This window comes from Lagenorhynchus albirostris, chromosome 3 (genome assembly GCF_949774975.1).
Source record: "Lagenorhynchus albirostris chromosome 3, mLagAlb1.1, whole genome shotgun sequence".
In the NCBI taxonomy this organism is placed as follows: Eukaryota; Metazoa; Chordata; class Mammalia; order Artiodactyla; family Delphinidae; genus Lagenorhynchus; species Lagenorhynchus albirostris.
The window spans coordinates 159,087,896-159,113,127 of record NC_083097.1 but is presented as its reverse complement, the minus strand read 5'-3'; the positions used below and the strand labels follow the sequence as shown (position 1 = coordinate 159,113,127).

Sequence of the window (25,232 nt, the reverse complement as noted above, 5' to 3'; positions counted from 1 at the left end):
GGTCCCCATCCCATGGGTTCTGGGGAGGGGACCTTGCCATGTCCAACAGTTCACGGGTCGGGAAGAGAGCAGGTGACTGCCCACCTTGGTTCATGGCCTGGCTGGTGGTTTTGCTCTGTGGCTGTTGACCATGGCCAAGTGCAGTTCCCCAGTCTGGTCCATGGTGGTGGGGAATGGGTGAGTCAGAGGTGTGGGGCTGCTCCCTTTCCAGAGTCTCTTCTAACCTGGAGCCTCTGTCATCTCCCAATTCTTTTCTGGTTCTGCTCCCGCTGCTGTGACCCGTTTCCTATTTGTGGCTGTGGCTTGAATCCGTGGCTGGCGGCCCCAAACCATGGCTGGGGATTCTGCTCGCGGTGACAACCCCCCGGGTGCCAATCGACCCCTCTGACTCCCTTGGTGACTTCCCTATTCCAGTCTCTGGTGCAGTCCAGAAAAGCAGGCATCACCTCGGCCTTGGCATCCAGCACTTTGAACAACGAAGAGCTGGTGCGTGGGGCACCTCCCCCTCCCCATCTTGGAGGGTGGGCGGGGCTGGGGGGGCTCCTGGAGGAAAGGAAGCGGGTGGGGCAGAGACAGGCACTCCTCGCTTTCCAGAATTCCGACAACGCAGCCGCCAGCGAGCACAGTCTGTGCACAGGAACCCGTGGATTCCGACAGTGTGGGGCGGGGGACGGGGCGGGGCGGTGGGATGAGGGCGGGGCAAGCCAGTGCCCCCAGGTTAAGGCTCAACGCCCATGTCGCATGCCCTCCCTCCCCGCAGAAAAACCACGTTTACAAGAAGACCTTGCAAGCCTTAATCTACCCCATCTCGTGCACGACGCCGCACAACTTCGAGGTGTGGACGGCCACCACACCCACCTATTGCTACGAGTGTGAGGGGCTATTGTGGGGCATCGCGCGGCAGGGTATGCGTTGTACCGAGTGCGGTGTCAAGTGCCACGAGAAGTGCCAGGACCTGCTCAACGCAGACTGTCTGCAGCGTGAGTGCCGTGCTCCCGCTGGAGCGGAGACGGAGGGGCAGGACTGTTACTGGTTAGGGGGAGGGGCTCTGACGAGGAGGAGGGGGCGGGACAGGGGGCGGGGCCGTGGGACGGGATGGGAGCGACAGGAGGGGAAAGGAGAAGTGAGAGTGGTCCTAGAGGGGTGGGGCGGGACTCAGGGAGGAGCTAAACTGTTCAAGGGGCGGGCTTAATGGGAGGCAGCGGTTTCGACGGAGAAAAATAGGGTTAGGGTTAGGGTTAGTTCAGAGGCGAGAGGGGGCTCAAGCTGGGGAGAGGAGTCCGAGGAGGGGAGGGGCTTGGAGAGGGGAGGGTGTCGGAGGGGAAGGGGACTCACGCGGACTGGAGGGGCTAAGACAGGGGTGGGAACTTTAGGGGGAAAGGCCTGGTTGGGCGAGGATTCAGAGAGCAGGTAGGAGCTCTGGCAGCTCTAGCTTTGGGGGCGATGATTCACCTGAACCCCGTGTCCGTGACAGCAGATGAGGAAGCCCTGGAGTGGGAATCGGGGTTCTCGCTCCTGGCAGGGAGTGCTCTGTGTACAGTGACGGCTGTCTCTGTGCGCAGGGGCGGCGGAGAAGAGCTCCAAGCACGGGGCGGAGGACCGGACGCAGAACATCATCATGGTGCTCAAGGACCGCATGAAGATCCGGGAGCGCAACAAGCCCGAGATCTTCGAGCTCATCCAGGAGATCTTCGCGGTGACCAAGACCGCGCACACGCAGCAGATGAAGGCCGTCAAGCAGAGCGTGCTGGATGGAACGTCCAAGTGGTCGGCCAAGATCAGCATCACCGGTGAGGCCGCGGGGGGGAGGGGGAGGGACGGCCACGGGGGTCCCTTCTTCTCGGCCCCCTGTGCTCCCTCCCACGCCCCTTCCTTCCCTTTGCTGCACGTATTTGAGCGTCCCCCTGACTTTCTCATGTCGGTGTATATACGTTTGTGCCCACAGCCTGGGCATATATGCCTCCAAACGTGTTGCATGAAACTATCTGGGTGCATCTCGCTTGGTAGCCCCCAGAGCCAGACTTCAAGAACAGGAGTTGAGGGCACACAGTTTATCTGGGAAGTGGACCCAGGAAGCCCCCAGGGGTATTGGGAAGTGAGACCAGGAGGGAATAAGCCACCGAGCAGGCGAAGCAGTGGACACCTTGGACCACTGGGGGACATTATTGACCTCCCAGGGCTGAGAGGTCCTTCCCAGGGGTGGGGGCCTTGTGGTGTTTATCCATTCCTCATCGTCATTGGGATTTCCCTGAAAACAGACTCCAAGATGAGGATTTCAGGGCAGATGGGTATCCAGGAGGTGGTCCCAGGGAGTGCCAGTGGGAGGTGGAGACATGAGTTTGAGAGCCGGGACGTAAAGAGCCCCGCGGAGGATGCCCATGAGTAGGTCCTACTGTGGGCAACTGGGGGCTCAATCCTGCTGGGGACCTTAGGGGGACATTGTAGAGCACACACCCGAGTGTCCCACCCCAGGGGTGACCCTGGGGCACCTTCATATTCTTCATTGGGTGAGGGTTCCCTGGATGTTAACTCTAGCAAGCCGAGCATGCCCAGTGGGTGTGTCCATGGGCTCCTGTGGCCAGAACAAAGCCCTCAGTCCTTGTCACAGGCGTTCCCTGTGGAGCCTGTGACAGTGTCTGTCCTCGGCATGCCTTTGCTCCTTGAGCCCACATTTATATTTGTTCTGTGTGTCTTCCAGTGGTCTGTGCCCAGGGCTTGCAGGCAAAGGACAAGACAGGATCCAGTGACCCCTACGTCACCGTCCAGGTCGGGAAGACCAAGAAACGGACAAAAACCATCTATGGAAACCTGAACCCCGTGTGGGAGGAGAACTTCCACTTGTAAGTGTCTGGCTGGGCCCCCAGCCCCCTATATGGAGCTCCCTGTTGGAGCAGCTGAAGGGTGACCTGCCCTGGGACTTCCCTGGTGGTCCAGTGGTTAAGACTCCGTGCTCCCAATGCAGGGGGCCCGGGTTCCAGCCCTGGTCAGGGAACTAGATCCCGCATGTGACACTAAAGATTCCGCATGCAGCAAAGAAGATCCTGCGTGCCGCAACCCGGCACAGACCAAAAAAAAAAAAAAAGCCCCCTGCCCCAACCTCCTCTTCCCCCCTGCAGTGAATGTCACAACTCCTCCGACCGAATCAAGGTGCGTGTCTGGGATGAGGACGATGACATCAAATCTCGCGTGAAGCAGCGGTTCAAGAGGGAATCCGATGACTTCCTGGGGCAGACGATCATCGAGGTGCGGACACTCAGTGGCGAGATGGACGTGTGGTACAACCTGGGTGAGCAAGGGTGGGGTTCTGCAGGGGAGAGGGGAGGGGGTCCCGGGGAGCCAACCAAAGTGGGGAACCCAGCTGGAGGGGAGAGACAGTGTCAGCAGGAGTTAATCTAGGAGCCCAGTCTTACAGAGGAGGCAGAGTCTTGAGCCCAGTCTGATGGGGACAGGAAGCAGCAGGCTGAGACGGCGAGCAGAACCCAGGACTCTCTTATTTTGGTGTGGGAGAGTGAGGGAGGGACAGACTTTCCGTATCTCATTCTGACGGGGAAGGCAGGAAGCAAGGCCTGAGGATCCTAGTGTAAGGAGAGAGGCACAGACCCAGGAATCTAACCTAAGAAAGGAGATTGAACTTTGAGAATCCAGTCTAAGGGAAGAGGTAGAGTTTGGGATTCCTAATCTGAGAGGGGGAGCTACAGACTCAAGAGCCCTGTCTAAGAATGACGAGTAGAATCTGTGAGCCCAGTCTGAGGGCAGAGGAAGAACCCAGTCTGAGAGGGGTGAGCAGAGTCTAGGAACTTCTTAGTTGGTTAGAGGACATCTAGATATCCTATTCTGATGGGGGAAGCAGGAAGCAAGACCTGGGGATCCTAGTCTGAGGAAAGAGGCACAGACCCAGGAATCCTGTCTAAGAAGATGGGTAGACTCCGGGGACCTTGATCTGATGGGGGAGGCAGAGTCTGGGAGCACAGCCTGGGGAAGAAGCAAGGCTCCTAGTCTAAAGAGGGAGATGCAGACCAAGGAAATTAATCTGAGTGAGGAAGGAAGATCTGGGATCCTAGTGAGATGGGAGAGACAGGGCCTAAGAATTCTAGCCGAATGGAGGAGACACAAGTCTAGGAAGCCAAGCTGAGGAGAAACACCTAGGCCTTAATTCAGGGAGTCTGACCGGACTGCAGTTACGCGTATGTTAAAATAGTCCAGGGCTATATTGGGAAGTTCTGACACTGCCATCCCTTTCTGCCCTGCAGACAAGCGGACTGACAAGTCTGCTGTGTCAGGTGCCATCCGGCTACACATCAGTGTGGAGATCAAAGGCGAGGAGAAGGTGGCCCCCTACCACGTCCAGTATACCTGTTTGCACGAGGTGAGGCCCACGGCTCCACCCTGCATTTGAAGTTCACCTTCGTCTGCCACGTTACCTCCACTCACCCTTCCTGCCTGCCCTACCTCCTCCTTCCTCTTTCTGACCACACCATTCACATTCCCCTGGGCCTCTGAGACTGTCCCCTATGCCATTTCTCTGTGCTCAGAAAACTCCTCCCCGTCAATCAGGGTCCAGCTTCAGGGCCCCCTCCTCTAGAAGCCCTCCGTGACCTCCAGGCAGACTCTCACTACAGAGATCCAGGTCTTCCAACTGTCCCAGCCCTGAACACTCAGGGTTAGGTTTTTGTGTGCCTGGGTTTGTCTCTTCCAGCTGCCTAGGGGTTCCTGGAGAGAACTCAGTATGTTGAATGAATAAGTGATTGGACGAATGAGTATTGAGTGAATAAAAGAATGGGTGGAAAGATGAAAGGATGGGTGGATGGATGTGTGCTTGATCTATTGGAAGTATAGATGAGTTGGATGCGTGAATTGGGGGTCGTTGGGTAGATGGATGGGTGAATAGATGGATGGACAGATAGATGAAGGATGGAAGGATGGATGGATGGATAAATTGGTGGGTGGATAGATAGGTGATGGATGGATGGTTGAATGGGTTGATAAGTTAGATGGACAGATTAAGCTGCGGGTAGTAGATGGGATAGATGGGCATGTGGTTGAATTACTAGACAGAAGGATGAGTGGATAGGTGAATTTGGGGGTAGTTGGTATGGTGGGTAGGTAGGTTGGTGGATAGATGGATGGATGGAAGAAAGGGTGGGTGGATGGATGTATGGTTGAACCATCCACAGATGTATGGATGGGAGAATTTTGGAGTAGTTGGATAGGTGGATGGATGAGTAGATGCATGGACAGATGGATGATGGATGGGTGGATTGATGGTTCATTGGGTAGAAGGATGAATTATTGGATGGACAGGTGAAGTTGCGGGTAAATGTATGGGATGGATGGATGTGTGGTTGAATTACTGAAAGAATGGATAAAGTGAACAGGTGGATTTTTGGGTAGTTGGATTGATGGGTAAGGGAGTAGATGGTTAGAGGGATGGGTGGGTAGATGGGTGGATGGACAGATGGATGGATGGATGGGTGTGTAGTTGAACTATTGGGAGGATGGATGAGGGATAGCTGAAATTTGGGGTACTTGGATGGATGGATGGGTGGTGGACGGCTGAAAGGGTAGATGAATGAATTAATGAATAAACAGATAGATGGATGATGTAAGCCCTATACTTGGGATCTCTGACCCCCGGTGTCCCTTTGCACTCTCTATGACACCTTCTCCCTTGTGGTGGCAGAACCTGTTCCACTTCGTGACAGACGTACAGAACAACGGGGTCGTGAAGATCCCAGATGCCAAGGGTGACGACGCCTGGAAGGTTTACTACGATGAGACAGCCCAGGAGATTGTGGACGAGTTTGCCATGCGCTATGGCGTCGAGTCCATCTACCAAGCCATGACGTAAGGCTGCAGGCTGTGGTGGACATGAGGATGAGGTGCAGGAAACTGGGGGGAGGGGTGGTTACCAAGTGGACACTGGCAGATCTGGGGTGGAAGGGATTCTTGGGAGGAGGAGCCAGGGAGGAAGTGAGTGTGGTGGGGGTTATGTAATTTCCCTGGAGGTTAGACAAGTGCCATTGCTGGGGGCCAGAGTGACAAGGATGAGAGCTGGAGATAAGAGGCAGAGATAGGGCAATTCAGAGAGGAGACAAACTCAGAGGACAGAATCAAGAAGAGGAAAAGGGGACAGTTTGGGGGGTTGTGAGGGCTGTCTTAGAGGCATTCTGGGGGCTGGACACCAGACCCAGTACTTCCCATTCCCTCCTACCAGCCACTTTGCCTGCCTCTCCTCCAAGTACATGTGTCCTGGGGTGCCTGCCGTCATGAGCACCCTGCTTGCCAACATCAACGCCTATTACGCGCACACCACCGCCTCCACCAACGTGTCTGCCTCTGACCGCTTCGCAGCCTCCAACTTTGGGGTCAGTCCCAGGGGCAGGGGCCTGGAGATGAGGGAGAGCTTGACCCTGTGCTGGTCACATCTCGTGTGATTTCCAGATCCCCAATCTGGACCTGACTTGCTGTGTGACACTGCACCAGTCACTTCCCCTCTCTGAGCCTCATTTTACCCCTCTGTTGAATGGATGTTATGAGGGGTCAGTTCAACAACGGATGGGGTACACTTAACGTATACCAACCACTCAGCCAATGTGGCGGCCACCCTTAGCTGCTACACTTGATCCCCAAGTCCCTGCTTTCATCCAACCTTCTCCTCCTCCTCTGCCTCCTCAGAAAGAACGCTTTGTGAAGCTCTTGGACCAGCTGCATAACTCCTTGCGGATTGACCTCTCCATGTATCGGGTGAGAAGAGCATTAATGATGATTTGCTCACCCCATGCATGTGTGTGCCTGGGGGGGACAGCTGCCAGCAGGCATGCACATGGGAGGACCCATCTTAACATGTAGAATGTGTTCCTCTGACACATGTACACATATGTGGGCAGCACCTGCCCAAAAAGATTGGTGCATCCAAGCAGACACCCCAAGTTACTTCAAGGTGTTCTCAGGACCCCTAACACACCTCCTGAAACTTGGAGGCTCTTGTGTCTCCCCTAAAACGCTGTCTCCCATCATCCCCTGACCTTCTTCCATAACCCCACCTCTCTTCTCCCTTCCATAGAATAACTTCCCAGCCAGCAGCCCGGAGAGACTCCAGGACCTCAAATCCACAGTGGATCTTCTCACCAGCATCACCTTCTTTCGGATGAAGGTTGGAAAGGGGACCCAGTTCCATTAGCTCTCCAAGGAGTATACTCCAGGACTGTTAGCTCCTAAATGAGTAACATTTCTCCTGGAAAGCAGTGCCCTTTCTCAGTGACCCTCTGCTTTCACATTGCTACAACATTTCCTTAAAACCAGCTCCACTTGTAGTCACTTCCTGGGTACCTCCTGTCCCAACTGTGTACACCCATGTCCATCTCACTTCCTCCTGCCAGGTGCAAGAACTGCAGAGCCCACCCCGAGCCAGCCAGGTGGTGAAGGACTGTGTGAAAGCCTGCCTCAACTCCACTTATGAATACATCTTCAACAATTGTCATGAACTCTACAGTCGAGAGTACCAGACTGACCCGGTGAGGACCCCAGATGAGGCAGAAGGGACTAGGGGACTCCAACCAGACCCTGGTCCAAGTCCCAGATCTGCCCCTTCGCAAGTGATTTAACCATTCTGGGCCTCAGTATCTCCCCCTGTAAAATGGGGTCATAAACCCACATCTCAGGATTAAGGAGGAGATTCAATGAGATACAAGCTTCAGTTAAGTGCTTAGCACCTGGTACACAGTAGGAGCTCAATAAATTTGGTTTTACTTAAACTTAGTTGAGTCCGGCATTATACAGTGTGCCTAGAATAGAGTCCCAGTTCAATAAATATTGAGTTGAATTGAATTTCTTCAGTTCAGTCTTGAACTCAATTTATTTGAGATCTTTCAACACGTTGTTTACACGTATAATGTCCCAGGATTGTCAGTAAGGTTTCCAGGAGCTTATCCTCTATTAGGAGGGAAAAGTGTGTAAATTGGGAATTTACAACCTGGGGTGATTAGCACTGGGATGGAGGAATTGCAAGAGGCTGTGGGAGCTGAGCCCCTTCCTCAGCTTGGGCTTCAGATAGGAGATAACACATTAGCTGAACTCAGTTCAATTTTATTTCATTCTGTTCATTTACATTCAGTTGAGTTGAAATCAAATCGCTCTTAACTGAACTGGGTTGAGATGAAGTAGATTAAACTGGGCTGGGTTTAGTTCAACTATGATCAGTTTAGATCTATTTATTTCTGTTTGCTTGACTTAAGTTAAAATTGCTCTAGGCTAATTAGTGAGCATCACTGAGTTGGACTGAGTTGACTTTAACTGAGTAAAAATGTATTCATCTCCATTCAGTTTACTTGAATTGAAATTGTTCTTGACTGGGTTGAGTTGGCTTGAGTTAGGATGAGCTAGGTTGTTGGATTAGGTACCGTTGAGTTCAACTGAGCTTGGTTGAGTTGGACTTATTTCAGTTGAGTTTAACTATTTTCATTTCCATTGATTAACTAAAGCTGGATTGAGGTGGCCTGAGTATGTCAGGTTGAGATAAGTAGGTGGAGTTGGATTGGGTTGACTTGGGTTGAGTTGAATTAGATTACGTTGGGTTGGGTTGAGTTCAAGGTGATTTATTTCCGTTATTTTGATTTAGATTGATCTTGATCTTGAACAAGTTGATTAGGTTCAATCCAATTGGGTTCATTTGAGTTTAATTCAATCCAGTTAAGTTTAATTCCACTAATTCAGTGTAATTGGCCCAGTTCCACTGAATTAACCCTGAAAACTGCCATCTGTTAAGCTAAGTGGTCCCGATTTGCATTCATTTCAGTTCTGTTTGGTTTAGCGGGCTTGAGTTTGTTCAACTAAATTCAGTTCCATTCAGTTTTATGAGTTGAGCCTAATTAAGCTTCGTTGAGCTGTGTGGACATGAGCTCTGTTGGGGCCAGTTTATGTGAGTTTAGTTCCTTTTCACGCAGACCTCACACCTGAAACTTACATATGTCAATGGGGCCCTTCCTCACTAACCTCCTGGCCCTCGGTAATGAAATGTCTGAGCTCCCCACCCCTGGATCCTTTGTGGCCAACGTCCCCACTGTTCTTTCCAGGCCAAGAAGGGGGAAGTTCCCCCAGAGGAGCAGGGCCCCAGCATCAAGAACCTTGACTTCTGGTCCAAGTTGATCACTCTCATAGTGTCCATCATTGAGGAAGACAAGAATTCCTACACTCCCTGCCTCAACCAGTGAGTTCTGTGTCTGTGCGGTTAATTATCTGGAGGTCGTCGTGAATGTGTGTCACAGTTTTGTGTCTTGTGTGTAAAGGCAATCGTATCTAATTACATATGAAACGTTGTGTATGTGGGGGCAGTTGTGGGTGTGGTTGTGCATGGATGAAATATGGCATAATTGGCAAACAAACAAAACTGTGTGCATGTACACAGCCACTGGTCTAATCAGACAGGTATTTTGTATGTGTTGATTTGTGTAACTGTGCACATATGTATGTAATTTTATATGTGTCTGTAGGTTCGTAAATAACAATAGATCGTGTTGTTCAAGTATTTACTGTGTTAGATACTCTACTAAATGTTTTGCATGTACATCACGCTATCTCTTACATGTGTGCATATAATTTTGTGTATAGTTGTGGTTTATGGATTTAATCGTTATTTGTGTACAATTGTGGAATGTACTTTAATGTGCAATGTGTGTATTGTGTGAATGTGTGCACAGTTTTGGTTTGTGGCTTTACATGTCTGTAGAATTTTCGCCTGTGTTAGCCGAATGAGCTATTGTGTTTTACTGCTCCCTGAGGTGAGCGCTAGAAAGGCTCCTGTCTCTGGGGTGCCAGCATCTCTTGGTTACTTAGATATCGAGTTAAGATGAGGGATTTTGGATGGATGGACCAAATGATGGATGGATGAATGGAGATGGATGGATGAATAGATGGATGGATGGATGGACAGGTGGATGAATGGATGGATGGATGAAGAAGTGGATGGATGGATGGATAGATCGGTGGAAGGATGGGTGGGTGAATAAAGGAATGAATGCAGGGAGGGATGGATGGAGAGATGGACAGACGGGTGAATAGACAGATGGGTGGGTGAATGGATAGGTAGATAGATGGATGAATGGGTTAATGAGTGAATGGAGGGATGGGTAGGTGGAAGCTCAGAGAGAAGCAGGGCCCCAGTGCAGAGTCACTCAGCAAGTCAGTAGCTATGAATGAACTTGAATCCAGATCCCTTGTCTGTCCCGCACTACCCTCTGGGGCTGGGAAGGCCAAAGCATCCTGTACCATCTGGCTTCTGTCTGCCAAGGTTTCATACTTTCATGACCTTCACCAGGTTTCCCCAGGAATTGAACGTGGGTAAAATCAGCGCTGAAGTGATGTGGAATCTGTTTGCCCAGGATATGAAGTACGCAATGGAGGGTGAGTCCTCCCACCCCTGTATCTCCCAGCCTGGCTACAGCAGGTAGCTGTGCCTCAGTGTCCCCTCTAAGGCTGTGAGTGCCCTGGACCCTCATACCTGAGGTCAGACATCAGTGATGGCCAGAGTGGGCACTACCAAGACAGAGAGTGGCAGACCCTCCCGGCTAAGCTGCCCCCTTGCTTCCCCCACCAGAGCACGATAAGCATCGCCTATGCAAGAGTGCTGATTACATGAACCTCCACTTCAAGGTCAAATGGCTCTACAATGAGTATGTGACAGAGCTTCCTGCCTTTAAGGACCGAGTACCTGAGTATCCTGCGTAAGTCCTGTGCCCTGAACCCAAGCCAGAACTGTAGCGCTGACAGCTAGACTGAGGTCCAGGGTGGGAGGGTTGACCTCCTCAGAGTTCCCTGGGCATCAGGGGCACAGGTGGGGTACAAACCCAGTGTTCTCCATTCTCAGCCATTGGACTATGGACAGTTGATGATCACATGTATCAGGAACCGTGCTGAGCAGTCCCACTTGTCTTTTCTCATTTAATCCTTTCACCAATTCTACGAGATGGGAGTGTTGTCATTCCCACTTTGTGGATCAGGAAACAGAGGATAAAATGCCGAAGGATTTGCCCAAGGTGATGTCTAATTCGTGACGGAGCCGGGATTCGAACTCGGGATGTCTGACTCTTGGGCTTCGTTGGAGAGTGGGATGACGATCACCATTGACCAAGGACCTACTGTGTGCTGTATCAGGACCTCAGAGAATAAACCCACTTGCCCAGGGGCAGTTTATCAACAAGGATTTCCACATGTCTGGGCCTTGCTCTGACAATAGTCACATCCTTCATTTCAAGGATGAAACAGCCAAGGCCTCGTGCAGGAGGGGAGCTGGGGAGCGGCCACCCAGGCCATAGCGTGATTTTGAGCAGAGGGTTTGGGGAACAGGAGACGGCAAGGCCACATCCCTTCTCTCCATTCCAGGTGGTTTGAGCCCTTCGTCATCCAGTGGCTGGACGAGAATGAGGAAGTGTCCCGGGATTTCTTGCACGGAGCCCTGGAGCGAGACAAGAAGGACGGGGTAAGAACACTGATCCAGCACCAAGGTCCCAGTCTGCTCACAGCGGCCTCACTACTTCTGGGGTCCATTGGGATCCAATCTGGGGGCAAAAAATGCCCTTGGGATGAGGCCAGTCTCTGAAAGGTGCCAGCCATGTTTGTCTTGTTCACAGTGTTGACGGTCTTTTGTTCATCCAACAAACGAATGATGGTTTATCAAGCCCGACCCCTGCTGTGTACACCTCTAAGTCTTGGCTCTAAGGTCACCTTGCACACTGTCCATCCCATTATCATCCCAGGGCATTCTGGATCTCTCTGTGGAGAGCAAGAGGGTTGGGCTCTGGGAACTGTCTGGCTCTGACCTCTCTCCTCCCTCCTGTCCTCCCTCCCAATGCAGTTCCAACAGACTTCAGAGCATGCCCTGTTCTCTTGCTCCGTGGTGGATGTCTTCTCCCAGCTCAATCAGAGCTTTGAGATCATCAAGAAACTTGAGTGTCCTGACCCCCAGATCGTGGGTCACTACATGAGGCGCTTTGCCAAGGTTCGGGATTGTGGATGGGGTCCAGGTGGGGGATGGAATAGGGTCAAAGTTGGGGTTGGAGTTGAGGTTAGGATTGAGGTCAGAGTCAGGGTTGATACTGAGGTTGGGACTGAGGTCAAGGTTGGGGTTGGTGCTATCACTGGTATTAAGGTAGGGGTTGAGGTCAGTGTTGGAGTTGGTCATGCCATAGTGATTGGAATTGTGGTTGAAGTTTGAGGTTGGGATTTGAGGTTGAGGTTTGGGTTGAGGATAGGGCTGGTGATATCATTGGGATTGGAGTTGAAGTTGGGATCAGGGTTTGGGCTGAGGTTGAGTTTGAGGTTGGGATTGAGGTCAGGGTTGTGTTTAAAGCTGGAGTTGAATTTGGAGCTGGGGTCAGGCTTAGAGATGGGGTTGAGGTTGGGGTTAGTTTTAGGGTTACTATTAGGACTGAGATTCAATTGGGCATTGAGGTTGGAGTGAATGTTAGGATTTATGGAGAATGTGGGTGGGTGTTGGGGCGAGTTTGAAGGTTGGGACCATTGGCCTGGGATTGAGGTTCAGATGGGTTGACTTTAACCTGGGGTGAAGTTGAGGATTGCAGATAGGAATTGGGATTCCATTTGGGACTGAGTTATGCTTGTGTTTGGGGCTGGGTTAATGTGATTGTTGGTTGCTCTTGAACCCAGCTTAAAAAAGAGCTGGGTCTATGTAAAATAATCATCTTCATCTGGTGGTGTCTCCCGTTGGCCATGATGGTCATCCTGAGTGGAGAATTCACCCAGCCCCAGTGGTCCATCTTAGGTGCTAGTAGGAGTTTGGGTTCATCCCTGATCTCACTAGTGGCTCTTGATGGGCCCATCCAAGCCCAGCCCCTTGTCTCACCCACCCTCTCTGTCCCCCCCAGACCATCAGTAATGTGCTCCTCCAGTATGCGGACATCATCTCCAAGGACTTCGCCTCCTACTGCTCCAAGGAGAAGGAGAAAGTGGTGACCTGCGGGGATCCCTGTCCTGTTTCCTCCTAACCCCATTCCATACCCCCAGAGGTCCATCCTTCCCTGGGCTCTGATACCTGTGTCTGCATGTGTGTCCAGCTGTGTGTGTCTTTGTGTCAGACTATGTGAGTCTGGGGGTATCTGGAGGCGAGGGGATGTGCCTTCATGTCATTGTCTGGTTGTTGTGAATGAAGCCTTCAGGGTGTATGCTTCGGGGTGTAAGCTCAAAACTTTGAGCTTACAAAGTTTTGAGCCCATGTAGAAGAATACTGGTATGTGACAAGAACTCCCCTTCCTGCTACTCCCAGAGGTCCAGCCCCTCTCCTGGACCCACCAGGTTCAGCCCACCCAGGGGGAGTCCTCCTTCCCCCTGTTGGTCCCCAGAGACACCCCCACCCAACACTCCCAGAAATCTGATCCCAAATGCTGTCTTCCATTCTCAGATGACCCTATGGGACCCCAGCTTCCTCCAGACCCAGACCCTGTAACCATCTGAGGTCCCTGGCCACGTGGGGGAGGGGAGGCTCTGGGGAGAGGTCCTGAGCACTGACTCCCTGTTCTGTCCCCATCCCTAGCCCTGCATCCTCATGAACAACACTCAGCAGCTGCGAGTTCAGCTAGAGAAGATGTTCGAAGCCATGGGAGGAAAGGAGGTGAGGCAGGGCCCCCGTGGGGTCATCATCATCCCCGTGGCCCTGCAGGCCCCAGAGCTTGTACCCGATGAATTCCACTTCAGCTACTCCGTCAAACCCAAACAAGCGGCTTAACTGTCTGGGCCTCAGTTTCCTCTCCAGCCCCTTGGGATCCCTTTCCCTGGATTGGATCCCTTTCCCTGGGTTGGATGGGAAAATGCCCCATCCGTGTGGATGCGCTATAAACCTGACCTGATGTCCCTTCTCCCTCCTCAGCTGGATGCTGAGGCCAGTGACATCTTGAAGGAGCTACAGGTGAAACTCAACAACGTCTTAGATGAGCTCAGCCGGGTGTTTGCTACCAGGTGGGGGCATCTCCAGGGCTGGGAGCAGAAGGGAGGGGACAGCTCTCAGACCTCTGAGCCTGCGGCATCTGGAGACTCAGCAGATGTAGTGGCGAAGATCTCAGGCTAGGAGTTAGATGAAGTTGAATTCAATGCGGGCTTCACTGCTTACTAGCTGTGTGGCCTTGGGTGAGTTGCTTAACCTCTCTGAATCTTAGTTTACCCATCTGTAAAGTGGAGATGATGATAACAATAGTGCCTGAGTAGGACCGTGTGATGAAATAAACAACACAGGTAAATATCTTAGTCTGATGTCCATTTCTGCTATTAAATCCCGCCCTGGCTGTTATATGCCGTGGCTCCCCGACGCTGGTGATAAAAGGTCCACAGATCAGCCTCATCCTGCCTTTCTTCCAGAGGCCAGGAGAGTCTGATCTTAGCTCCTCTCTGTGTTCCCAGCTTCCAGCCACACATTGAAGATTGTGTCAAGCAAATGGGTGACATCCTTAGCCAGGTGAAAGGCACAGGCAATGTGCCAGCCAGTGCCTGCAGCAGTGTGGCCCAGGATGCCGACAATGTACTGCAACCCATCATGGACCTGCTGGACAGCAAGTGAGCCAGGCTAGGTGGACTGAGTCCACCAGGGAGGGCTCCGGGGTCGGGCCTCAGAAACGGGGGCTGGCATGGAAAGGACACTCAGGGCATGTTTGCTGGGTGGTGGTTGAATGGTTTGGACGGGTGGGTGAGTGGAGGCATGAAGGGGTGGAAAAATGGGTGGGTTAATGATTGGAAGGATTGGTGGGTAAGTATTTGTATGGGTGAATGGATGGTAAATGACATGAGGGATGGGTGGGCAGATGGATGTGTAGATTAAAAGATAAATGCTTAGAAACCTAGATGGAGGGTATATGGGTAGAAGAATGGTTGGATAGATGAATGGATGGATGGAAAGTTGGGTAAATATTTGGATGGATGAATAACTATTTGGAGGATGGGTGGATGGATGTCTGGGTGTGAGGATGGAAGAAAGGAAAGAAGGAAGGTAGGGAAAAGTGATGGAGGAAGAATTAAAGAAGGTTTCCGGAAGGATGGTTTTGTGGATGGGTGGGTCAGTTGTCGGAAGGATCATGGTGGATTGCCCTCTCTCAATCCCACACAGTCAATCATGAACTCTTTGTTGCTTTCCCTCTCATTCCCTTCCTCTCCCTTCTGAGTGTGGCCTCAGCCCCCTCATAGTCCCTGGTCTCCAAGCTTCCTATTCCAGATCATCTCCCACTATGTTCTTTCAAACAGGAGAGTCTGGCTGTGTCTCTTCTCTCTTAAACACTCTCCCCACTGCCCTCATGCTAAGGCCCAGGCCTCCTTCCTAGACTTTGAGGCCCCTTCCAAGTCTAGCCCCTGCTCACCTGTCCAACCACCTTTCACTCTTCTCCCCATGCGTCATGCATCATAGCCCCATCAGACCACCCAGGGGTCCCTGTACAGGCTGTGCGCCCTCTTGCCTGCCCATGGAATGCCTTCCCACCTTGCCCATGTATTGAGGGGAAGGGGCTTCTCAGGTTAGGTCCATCTGGGCGCTCTCTCAGGCCTGTCCCTTGCCCCCAGCCTGACTCTCTTTGCCAAAATCTGTGAGAAGACGGTGCTGAAGCGGGTGCTGAAGGAGTTATGGAAGCTGGTCATGAACACCATGGAGAAGACCATCGTCCTGCCACCCCTCACTGACCAGACGGTGAGGCCCACAGGGGGCCAGAGGGGACACCTGGGCTTCCTCCTCTTTGGGAGCCCGGAGAGCTTGGCATCAAAGGCATTGGGGGCTTAGAGGTCATCCAGGCACAAGGGCCATCTGAGGGTATAGAAGCCACTGGAGGTCAGTGGGGCCATTCAAAATTCAGAGAGGTCACACATGGGTCAAAAGTCATCAAAGAGGTCATTTAAAGGGCAAGTAAAGAGATGTCTAGGGGACACAGGGGTCACATGTGGGTCACGAGATTATTCAAAGGTCAGAGATCACCCAGAAAACAGAGAGGTCAGCTTGGGGATCAAGGCCATCCGTGGGTTACAGAGGTTATAGGGGCCAGTGGGTTCATCAGGGGGCTTTGGAGGTCAATCAAGAGACAAGGAGAGGAGATACCCAGATTTCAAAGATCAGAGACCAATAGAACAGAGAGCTCCAGGAGGTCAACCAGAGGTTATAGAGAGCACCCAAGTTCGTAGAGGTCAAGCAGAGGTCAGTGGTCATCCAGAGACCAGGACCGTGCCTCTGGGACTCTTCTGGGAACAGCCCAGAGATGGTGATCTGCAGGGTTGGCGGGTGGGCGGGGGTGGGGGTGGGGGTGGGGGATGGGGGTGGGGTGGGGGTGGGGGGTGGGGTGGGTGGGGTTGGGGGGGAGGTGGGGGTGGGGGGGTGGGGGGGAGGTGGGGAGGGAGGTGGGGGTGGGGGAGGGCGACATCTTCAGAGGGGTGTGGCTGGGCGTGGGTTCCAGCGGGGAGGTGTCAGTGGCCTGAGGACATTGATAGCATGCGGTTGATGGCACAACACATAATGGGAGGACATTCCTGGGTGGATGAGGGAGGCTTGGGGGAGGGGCCGCGGAGGGGGCCCGCCTAGAGGCAATGATGGTGGGGGAGGCTCCGGACCTCCCGCTGCCTGCCTGTCTCCTCTGGGCTGCTGGGCTGGGCTGGGGCACTGGGTCCGGGGTCCGTCCGTCCCTCGGTGCCTTCTCCGCCCCTTCCCTGGCCTCCCTGGAGACTCATGGTGACTTATTCCCCCCTCCCCCACCGCCCTACCCCCATCACGGCTGACAGATGATCGTAAGTAGAGGCCCTTCTGTCCGTCTGTCTGTCCATCCGCTCTGTGTCTGGACTCGGCCCACCGCGTGGCTGCACCCCCCCCACCCAACGCCCCCTCCTCACCCACTGGCCCCCCATCCACTGTCCCACCTCCCGCCTAGATGTGCCTGTGTCTGTCTGGGGCGGAGCATGGGGAGGGGCAGGGCCGGGAGGGAGGGAGGCCACGCCCACCCCCAATTATAAGTACGAAGGAGGGGCCTCCCTCCTCCCAAAACCTCGGCCCAGCACCTTCACATCTGCCCACATCTTTTAGTTAGAATTCGCCCTTACTCCCATGCTCAGACACCACCAGGATATCTGGGTCCCCGAAACTAGAAGGAAGTTCAAAGTCAACGGAGCTCCTCTGACCTCTCTTTTCAGCTCTGAACTGTTAGTAGCCACCCAAAATACAGGTCCTCACCACCCCGGTCTGTATAGCTGATCAGTCCAGACCCCACCACCAGCCCTGCTCACCCCACTTCCACCACACATACTAACACACAAGAATCCCAGACACACACCCAGGCACCCAGGTGGGGGACGATGTTGTGACTCCTTGGCGTCAGGCAGACTTGGCATCAAATCTCAGCCCAGCCATTCTCTCTGTGACCTTGGGAAGTCACTTCACCTCCCAACCTCCATTTCCTTGTCTGGAAAAAGAGGTTAATTGTAGCAGCTCTCTGAGTGTTGTGAGAACCAAATAGGATGATGCGTTAAAGTGCTCGACTCAGTGACAGACTGAGGCAGTGCTCACTACATTAGAGCTAATGTTATTGGTGGTGGTGGTAGTATGTAGACACACAGGAGGGCAGAGATCAGTTAAAACCACTTTAGAGTCCTCTTTTGTAGGCAAGACAAGGCTGTTACAAGATTTCACCTTGTCAAAAGTTCGCTAGTGCTCATCTCACTTCTTGGGGCTGCAGTGTGGGTCTTTGGCTGTAACTACATGGTGGCAGCGTACCCAACTACAGACAATGCATTTGTGGGTAAAGAGCTAAGAGAATTCACATTTATTGAGGATTTCCTGTATTCCAGACCTCATAGCTGTTGTTTCAGCTCACCTTCATGACAACCCTTTGAGTAGGATGGATGTTATTATTCCCATTTTACAGATGAGGAAAGCTGAGGCTCAGAGAGTCACTTGCTCAAAGCCACATAGTACATGTATGCCAGAATCAGGATTCAAATTTAGGTCTGTCTGAATATGGAGACTATTTGCTTTCCTGTTGACTCAAGAACCAAGAGCCTCAAATATACAGTAAATGTAAATGGATTATATTTTGGCAGCAACTTCTCTCTCTCTCTCTCGGGCTCTTTCTCTTTCCTGTCTGACTCTCTTGCCCTTTTTAAGAGTCAGTCATTAAGGCACACACACAATCCCCCCGGCAACCCTTTTACCAGCCCTCTGTGCCATGCAGATGCCCTTTACTTCCTGTCCCCATGAGTATGTGTTGTTACTCTGGATTCCCATCCCACACAGCTTGCTAGGTTGATCACCTTGTGACATTGTCTCTGCAGGGCAACCTCTTGAGAAAACATGGCAAGGGATTAGAAAAGGTAATGAGGGCCTCGTCTACACTGAGGTCCCAAGCTCTGGTGTCTGGGTGTGTGTGTGTGTATGTGTGTGTCCATTTGCATGGGCAGAAAGGCCAGCTGGGGGTCATGGGTAGGAGGAGGGTGTCCTAACGAAGTCCCACAAAACCAGAAGTCAGAGACAAAGTGATTCCCCAGGGACGTGGCTTAGAGTGTGTGCGCGTGTTTGTGCGCAAACGGCTCCTGCCCTCTCACGACAATACCCAAAGGGCTTATCCCAGCCCTGGGCTCAGCTGAAATTCTGTGGCTTCAAGAAGGGCCCAGACACTGGACAACTGCCCTGGACTGAGACATGTTTTGTTTTGTTTTGTTTATTCTAATGGGTGTTTGTTATAAGGGAGATAGGAGCTGTGGCAACATGTGAACAGTTGCCCTTGCTGTGCAGTCATACAGGAGCTATCATGCCTGTGTGAGCACAAGTGGGGTCGCCACTTCATGAACATGGGTTGTAGGGCTTCCCAACTCATTCATCCAGCCCTTTGGGGAACACATGCAGTATGTCAGGCACCATATACATGTATGTACATCCCTGGGGGGGTGGAGAGTGCATGGGTTTATGTGTGTAATTGTGCACATGCGTGCAAGTGTTTAGTAGTACACGTGTGTATTTTAGCTTGTGAATTCTGCACGTGTGTGTCTTCGTATGTTGATCTGGGGGTTTGTGTGTGCATAAACTTTCTGCACACCCATGGATGTGCCTGGGTGTGTGTCTGTGTGTTGAGTGAACCGGTGATACCCGTTAGTACGCTTCTTTTAGAGTCAGGCCTGCTGGGGTAAGGTCTTGGGAGTTGGGGGAGGAGAGACTCTGAGCCTTCTCTTCTTTCCCCTCCCCAAGGCACCCCATCTTGGGGCAGGCTGACTGTGGGATTGGACACCTGTCCCCAGGTGATGGGCTGATTCTAGCCTCCTGACAGTCCAGAGTCTGGCCCCAGGTCCCCACCAGAGGACAAGGGAAGGTGCCTAGCTGGGGAGGGGTTCCAGCATTAGACCCAGAACCTGGGAGGGAGCTCGTGGGCTGTGCTTTGAGGGGGCAGGGAAGTCCCACTGAGTATCCTCTCAGCAGCCACCCGAACTCTGACCTTCGCCTGATTCTCTCCACAGGGCAGGGCGAAAGTGCCAAGCCACTCAGATGTAAGACCAGCCTCTCCCTGTCTGTCTGGCTCCCACCCCACCCCCTACCTACCCACTACCCACCCCCTACCTTCTTCCACCTCTGTGATCCGTGCCATCGGGGGTGTACCGTGACCCTGTCTGTTGGTCTCTTCTTCCTTTGTCTGTCTGGCTTGCTTGTGAGGGGTGGCGCGGGAAGGGTGGCAGGTGGGGAGGAGGGTGCTGCAGGGGAAACCAAGGTCCAGGCTGGGCTCCCGAGTAACTGTGCCTTGTGACAGCCTTGGGGAATCACGGACAAGGAATAAGAAGAGTAGCGACAGCCAGGACGCTAATAATAATACCAGTAGCGGCAGGGTGACCAGATCCCACTGGCCAGCTTGGAAAAGCATCAACGTGATTCCAAACATGCCAGCTGCAAATGGCCCTCCTCCCTGGCTAGCCCTGCCTAGGACCCCCAGACCACCCCAGGACCCAGTAATTCAGGACTCATAACTTCACTGATACTCAGCTCCCACCACAGCTGTTATCCCCTAAGCTAGTGTAGGTGCCCCTATTAGCCAGGGGAGGAAACTGAGGCCCAGAAAGGGCCAAGGACATGCCTCAGGTCACCCAACATAGTGATGGAGGAGGCAGGACATGTAGCTTCCAGGCTACGACCCCGTCTCCCCTAACACTGCCCGTGACCTCGAAACCAAGTGATAAGAACTGTGAACACTGAACAAAGACATGATTAGTCCCAGCTAAGCTGGGATATGATTTCCCCCATCAAGATGGGGAAACTGGGGGTCAGAGAGGTTAAATGACTTGCCCAGGGCCACATAGCAGAGCTGGGATTTGAACCCATGCCCACCCGGTTCATCGGAGCCATAACCAGGATGTCATATTGCTGATGTCTGTTTGGGGGGCGGGGTACTGAGGTGTGTGTTAAGGGGGAGGATTCTTCCTTTAAAAGGTCAGATTAACAGGCCCCCCAGATTACTGGGGAAATTCTTCTACAGAGGGAATGGGCCCATGGTGGGTAGTGGTTTTCACTACACAGAGCCCACCCCATAGTTTGCTCAAGGCTCCAAGACTTGGGGCTGCCAAGCCCCACCCATACCCGCAAACACCATCACAGCCTGCTCTCTGTTTTCTTCTCTGTCCCCCAAACCTGGGGTCATGGTGGAGATGGCAGGATGGGTAGCACCCCACGGGACTGAGATTTCTGGAGAAGAGGTCACCATCTCCTTCTCAGCACTTCCTGGGGGTCTCCAGACCTCTGTCCCCAGGACACAACCATTGCCCTGCCCAGAGCCTTTGGACAAGAACCAAGATGGCGTCCAGGGCTGGGGTGTCAGTGGCAGCTTGGGCACTGGGCAGAAGGACCCCCCCCCCCACCCTCACCGGGGTTATGTCTGTTGTTACCTACAGGGAACCCAGATGATCTTCAATGCAGCCAAGGAGCTGGGTCAGCTATCTAAACTCAAGGTGAGGCCAGGGGTGGGGGCAGGGCATTGGGGTGGGAGGCTTCTTGGGGAAGAGGTCCCAGCATAGTGGCATGCTTTGCAGGCTCAAAGGACAGACACCCTACTCAGACTGGCTTAATCACAATGTATTTGCTCAGTGTATTGAAAAGAGGTGCAAGGTTCAGCTTCAGATACAGCTTGATCAAGAATACAAACAATTTATTTGGCAAATATTTATTGAGCACCTGCTGTGTGCCAGCCACATGCTAGGCACTGGGAACACAATGATGAAAAGACAGACCCACTATCCAACTCTTCAGAGTTTAGCAAGAATGAGACCCATAGGCAGATTCCCAAGGCAGAATTTGCTCTGCCCACGTGGACACTCTCTCCATCCATCCAGGACCACATGGTACGAGAAGAAGCCAAGAGCTTGACCCCGAAGCAGTGTGCAGTTGTTGAGCTGGCCCTGGACACTATCAAGGTGAGAGGCCACACCCCTGCCCATCCCAGATGGGGCAGGCAGAGGGTGTGGCTGGTGTGGACATGGACCTAGGCTCAAACCCACCTTAATTCATTCCATTTATAAACACTTCCTGATGACCCTTCTATGTCAGCTCCAGGCTGGCTGATGGCAGGGACTTGAGGAGCCCCAGGCTGGATGTCAGTTGGATGTAGACATCCCCAGCCTTGTGGGGTCAGGACAGGGTAGAAGAAAAGATGGGAGAGCCCAGGGAGGGGGCAGCAAGGGCTTTCTGGATTAGAAGGCATGTGGGAGGTGGTGGGGTTTGAGGACTGCATAGACATTCACAAGGCAAAGCAACAGCATTCTAGGCAGGGAACCAGTCCATGCAAGAACATGGAGACATGAAAGGGGCCGTGGTCTCCATGAAATAAAAAGCGTGAAAACTACTCTGAAGGAAATGTTTTGTTGAAATGGAGAATTACAGCACAACAGGGTTGGCAACACATGTAGTTGGGGTGGTTAAGGAAAACTCCTTGAAACCTTAATCAAAGAAAGACAGGGAGCCAGCCGTGGCAAAATAGGGAGTGGGAGTGGGGCTGGGAGGGCCTTCATGCCAGTGAGCATAGTAAGTGCAAAGGCCCTGAGGCAGGTATGTTCTAGGGAAGACTTTTGGAAAGAAGGCTGGGAGGGGTGCAGGGCATGGGTGTTATTCTGAGGAGGCTGGGAGTCCACAGGCGTGTTTGGGGGCAGGGGTGGAGGTGAGGGAATAGCAGGACCTGGGTGTTCTGAAGATCTGCCCTGTTATGGCATATCACAGCAGAGGGCAGTGGAGTAGGGGAGGGAGAGTTGGGGCTGCCCAGCCCAATGCGTGGGTAGGGGGTCCCGCCAGCCTTACCTCTCTCCACCCTGTTCCCCACAGCAATACTTCCATGCGGGTGGCGTGGGCCTCAAGAAAACCTTCCTGGAGAAGAGTCCAGACCTGCAGTCCCTGCGCTACGCCCTGTCCCTCTACACACAGGCCACCGACCTGCTCATCAAGACATTCGTGCAGACGCAGTCGGCCCAGGGTAAGGAGCCACTGGTTAACGCGATGACAATCCCCCGCCCGCAGGGGCAGCGAGCCCCTCTGACTCACCTCCTCTGTGATGTCATGGGTCTGGGCCGAATTAACAGCTCCGGGGCGCACCTGAGCTCCATGGTGTCACCAGGCCAATGAGCAATCTACAGCTCGTAGGGGCGGAACCTATGACGTCATTGGGCCAGGAGGGGATGACCTCTCCGGGGAAAATCCATGACGTCATGGTGTCAGGATGTGATTGAAAGCTGTGGGGAAGGATCTCTGACAGCCAGGACTAGGGAGTGATTGACAGCTCTTAGGGGCGGGACCTCGACGCCCTGGTTCCGGGGAGTGGTTGACATCTCTGGGGGAGGGACCTGTGACGGCAGTTGACTAAGGACTGTTTGACAGCTCTGGCAGAGGCGGGACCTCTGACGTCATGCGGCCAAGGAATGATTGGCAGCTGCCGGGGAGGGACCTCTGGGGGAATGGTTGAAAGTACCCCAGGGAGGGACCTCTGTACTGTCAGGGGCTAAGGAATGACAGCCCCAGAGATGGGAGGGACCCCGACCTGGAGAGGGCGGACGGAGAGGGAGTTCTCATTTCTCAAGTTCTCTCTTTCTCTCTCTCTTCTCTTGCCTCTGTCTCCTGTCCCTCTCTGAGTTCGCACACAGCAGCTGGGGCTGGGGGGGCAGAACTCCAGGGTCCTAGTTCCCCTCCCTGGGGACCACCCTTTTCAAAATTGGCCCTAAGAGTGCAGACAACGGAGAGAAGTTTGGCCGCTGACCCAGGTTTAGTTCCGGCAGTGAAAGAGGAATTCGGGGTGAGGGGTGCTAAACCCCGTGGCCACAAGCGGCCCCCTTCCCCCCCGAGTCAGCCCAGGGCCTAGGGCCCTCGGCTTCGTGCCCAGCCCACGCTGCTGCTTTTAGTGTCCCTGGTGTGCCCCCGAAGCAGGAGGCTGTCTGTCTGTCCGTCTGCAGCTGACGTTTCTCTCTCTCTTGTTTCTCCTCCCTCTCACTCGCCGCCCCCTCTCCGCGCCTACCCTGCTCCCCGTCACGCACACTCGCCCTCCATCCTCGCCTTTCGCTCGCTCGTCTCTCCCCCCACCACTCCTCCCTTCCCTCCTTTCTCCACCTCCCCACCGTGATTAGTCCATGGTGGAAAAGGGACTAGGTTTACCCTTAGTGAAGACATTTATCCTGAGAAGGGTACGTGCTTCCGCCGCCCACCCGCGCCCGGTGCCCGGTGCCTGCGCCCCTCCCGGCCCGGCTAGTAAAAGGCCCGTCCTTCCGTCTCCCAGGCCTGCGGGGCCCCGCCCAGACCCGACTGGCTGCGAGGGGGCCGAGGCGGACAAGGGGGAAGGACGGCTTGCTGGTTCCACGTGGGGAAGGAGAAGCGATTCGAGTCGCAATTCGTTTCTCCCTAGGTGCTTCTCTTAAACCAGATCCCGGGTCCCCCCAGACAGGCGCCTGCCCGGTTAAGAGCGGGCTCAGATTACAGCTCTGCCACTCCGTGGCTGGGCGCCTCTGGCAACAGGCTGCCTCCCTGAGCCTCAGGTTTCTCATCTGTAAAATGGGAGCAGTCAAGGACCCTAATTCATAGGATTATTTTTAGGATTAGGTGAATTAAATTTAGCCCTGAGACTTTCCTGACAGGAAAGTTCCTGACGTGTACTAGCTGGCAACAATTGTTAATTGTTTTATTATTATTGTTTATATGATTATTATTATTATTGATGTCACTTTTCTAAGCATAGAAAACCAACATTTTTTAGGCTCTAACTCTGGGTCAGCCCTTGTGCCAAGCATTTCTCAGGGACTCTCGAAAACATTCCTCCTGGTCGCTCCACAGGGCGTCCATCATTCCATAGATGAGGAAGCTGAGTCTCAGAGGAGATTAAGCCCTTTGCCCAAGGAACCTTCCCCTGTAGGGGGTGTCCGGGACTTGGGGAGTGGGGATGGGGTTGGGGAAAGCACAGAGAAGCCCGCGAAAGACCCTTCCCCTTGGAGCCAGCAAACCACGGGATGGGGGTGCCCAGCACTGCCCCCCTCCCCCTTCTTACTAGCTTTGGCCATGATCTGACCCCTCACCCCACCCACCACTGTCCGACTCTCCCCTGGCACCCCTCAGTCTGGCCCGGATTGAGCTTGCTGTGAAGCATCAGCCTGGGGGTGGCGGGTGAGGCTGAGCATGTGACTGGTTGGGGGAAGGGGGGTGGGAGCCTGAGATGACAAGGAAGGCAGCCTGGGGTGGGCAGCGAAGATGAGGGGGTGCAGGGTCTTCAGGCCCCTCTGCCCCCTGAGCCTCGGTCACTTTCCGCCCAGAGACAGGTAACCCGGTCAACCTTGGACTGACCCATTCTCCTTCCCCACACCCACCCCTGCCTTTCCCCCTGTTCCTCCCCCCATGCATGGAGTGCTCCAGGTGTGGGGAGCTTCCTGAGGGGCAGGGGAGGGGACTGGTGGGGGTGCTGACGGTCACAGGTTCCCAGGCCCCACAGGATGCCCTTCCCAAGAGTCACAGAGGGAGGAATGGGGACAGAAGCTTTTAAACTGCTCCTTCAACGATCCCCATCAGAACTAATCAATCAGGATGCTTGTGGTGGCCAGAAACTGAAGCGTACCTCACCCTGACTCGGGCAGACTAGAGAATTTGTGAGCCTGTAACTGAAAGATTAGGAATTGATTTGGCATCAGTAATAGCTGGATCTAGAGTCTCCAACAATGCCATCGGTCACTGGTCTCTGTTGAGACCTCTGTGAGGTGGACTCTCCCCTCATTGGGTAGAG

At 53.4% G+C, this 25,232-nt stretch overlaps 1 protein-coding gene across 4 annotated transcripts in view; it reads left to right on the top strand.

The window, feature by feature from the left end:
• The window catches only part of UNC13A (unc-13 homolog A), a 62,902-nt gene that overhangs the window by 33,335 nt on the left and 4,335 nt on the right, over positions 1-25,232 (top strand). The window contains exons 15-41 of one of the 4 annotated variants that reach the window (XM_060144720.1): positions 415-486; positions 761-980; positions 1,563-1,790; positions 2,699-2,840; positions 3,117-3,286; positions 4,251-4,366; positions 5,681-5,844; positions 6,215-6,365; positions 6,676-6,744; positions 7,064-7,153; positions 7,380-7,514; positions 9,072-9,205; positions 10,313-10,398; positions 10,592-10,718; positions 11,377-11,473; positions 11,849-11,992; positions 12,879-12,962; positions 13,544-13,621; positions 13,877-13,965; positions 14,404-14,556; positions 15,550-15,673; positions 16,750-16,755; positions 18,292-18,330; positions 19,468-19,497; positions 20,887-20,943; positions 21,325-21,405; positions 22,307-22,454. In XM_060144720.1, the coding sequence (XP_060000703.1) occupies positions 415-486; positions 761-980; positions 1,563-1,790; positions 2,699-2,840; positions 3,117-3,286; positions 4,251-4,366; positions 5,681-5,844; positions 6,215-6,365; positions 6,676-6,744; positions 7,064-7,153; positions 7,380-7,514; positions 9,072-9,205; positions 10,313-10,398; positions 10,592-10,718; positions 11,377-11,473; positions 11,849-11,992; positions 12,879-12,962; positions 13,544-13,621; positions 13,877-13,965; positions 14,404-14,556; positions 15,550-15,673; positions 16,750-16,755; positions 18,292-18,330; positions 19,468-19,497; positions 20,887-20,943; positions 21,325-21,405; positions 22,307-22,454 (3,034 nt within the window). The remainder of the gene's footprint in view (positions 1-414; positions 487-760; positions 981-1,562; positions 1,791-2,698; positions 2,841-3,116; positions 3,287-4,250; positions 4,367-5,680; positions 5,845-6,214; positions 6,366-6,675; positions 6,745-7,063; positions 7,154-7,379; positions 7,515-9,071; positions 9,206-10,312; positions 10,399-10,591; positions 10,719-11,376; positions 11,474-11,848; positions 11,993-12,878; positions 12,963-13,543; positions 13,622-13,876; positions 13,966-14,403; positions 14,557-15,549; positions 15,674-16,749; positions 16,756-18,291; positions 18,331-19,467; positions 19,498-20,886; positions 20,944-21,324; positions 21,406-22,306; positions 22,455-25,232) is intronic. The other 3 variants (XM_060144719.1, XM_060144718.1, XM_060144722.1) reach the window with 3 other exon arrangements.